The sequence below is a fragment of the Orycteropus afer genome, unplaced genomic scaffold (assembly GCF_000298275.1).
Source record: "Orycteropus afer afer isolate SDZICR_OR568_19922 unplaced genomic scaffold, OryAfe1.0 scaffold00176, whole genome shotgun sequence".
NCBI classification, from domain to species: Eukaryota; Metazoa; Chordata; class Mammalia; order Tubulidentata; family Orycteropodidae; genus Orycteropus; species Orycteropus afer.
The window spans coordinates 5,582,777-5,583,881 of NW_006921763.1; the positions used below are offsets into that span (position 1 = coordinate 5,582,777).

General features: G+C 40.5%; 1 protein-coding gene across 1 annotated transcript in view; it reads right to left on the minus strand.

Moving 5' to 3' along the window:
• ATP8A1 (ATPase phospholipid transporting 8A1) overlaps positions 1–1,105 on the minus strand; it is a 309,537-nt gene that overhangs the window by 206,174 nt on the left and 102,258 nt on the right. Inside the window, 1 exon segment of the mRNA XM_042781818.1 lies at positions 226–298. Within this exon segment, the coding sequence (XP_042637752.1) occupies positions 226–298 (73 nt within the window).

The following is a 1,105-nucleotide window of genomic DNA, read 5'->3' on the forward strand; positions in this document are numbered from 1 at the left end:
AAACAGAACACTCTGAAAAACAGAATATAATTTATAACACTAAAAGTACAACCACCATGAATTTCACGTTTGCTATGTAAAAAGCATTCAGTGATAATACATTTCGATAATTAAAGATCATGAACATATACATAAAGGCATGTATAAATATGGAAGCTTATTCTTCAGAGAAATACTCATTAGCTTCATTCATTAATGAAGAAATAACAGTTCTGTGTTACTTACATGATTATTTTGGAGATTTTCTAGCAATGACAAATCGCTAAATGTTTTTTCATCTCCGAACTGTGAGCTCTGCCTAAAGAGGGGATAAAAATGGAGCAAACATGGTTCATTTATACAAACACACTGATCTATTTATAATTCACTTTTGAAGTACATTGTTATGCTTGCAAATTCTTAATAGATACAATGTAATTTTCCTGTATTTCTAAATAAGACATCATAGGCTTCATGACTGAATCATATAAAATGTCCTGAAAGATTCTAAAACGTGACACTTTTGCTCTATCACATAACATCGTTGTTCTGGTTGGTTCTCTAGTGCTGCTGTAACAGACGTACCACAAGTGGATGGCTTTAACAAACAGGGCTTTATTCTCTCAGGAAGCTAGACGTCTGAGTTCACAGTGCCGGCTCCAGCAGCTGGATGAAGGCCCCTCAACCTTGGGCTTCAGCTCTGCCTCCCGTTCCAGGCCCACCAGAGCTGGAGGCTTTTTCTGAGTCATGCAGCTTCTGGCTGCTGAGGCCAACAAACCCAATATTGGCAAGGAAAATGGCACAGTCCCAAGATGAGCATACAACATGGCAGGACACCAGCTCAATCCAGGAACAATCCCAAGACTGGCAAGCAACATGACAAGCCACTGAGATGAAGACTTGGCCAAGTGCAGCACCCAAACATGCCAAAAAGGTGAGGGACTCTTCCCAAAATTTCTCCATATGTACTGGAAGCAGGCCATACCACAAAGGGAGCTACTTAGCTGTTCACAGCAGATTCCTCCATGTGTTGATTGCCAATTTCATCATGAGGAATAACTGCATCCCACTACCCAGCCACTCAAAATGGTGGCCCAGCCAAGTTGACATAAAACGTTAACTACCA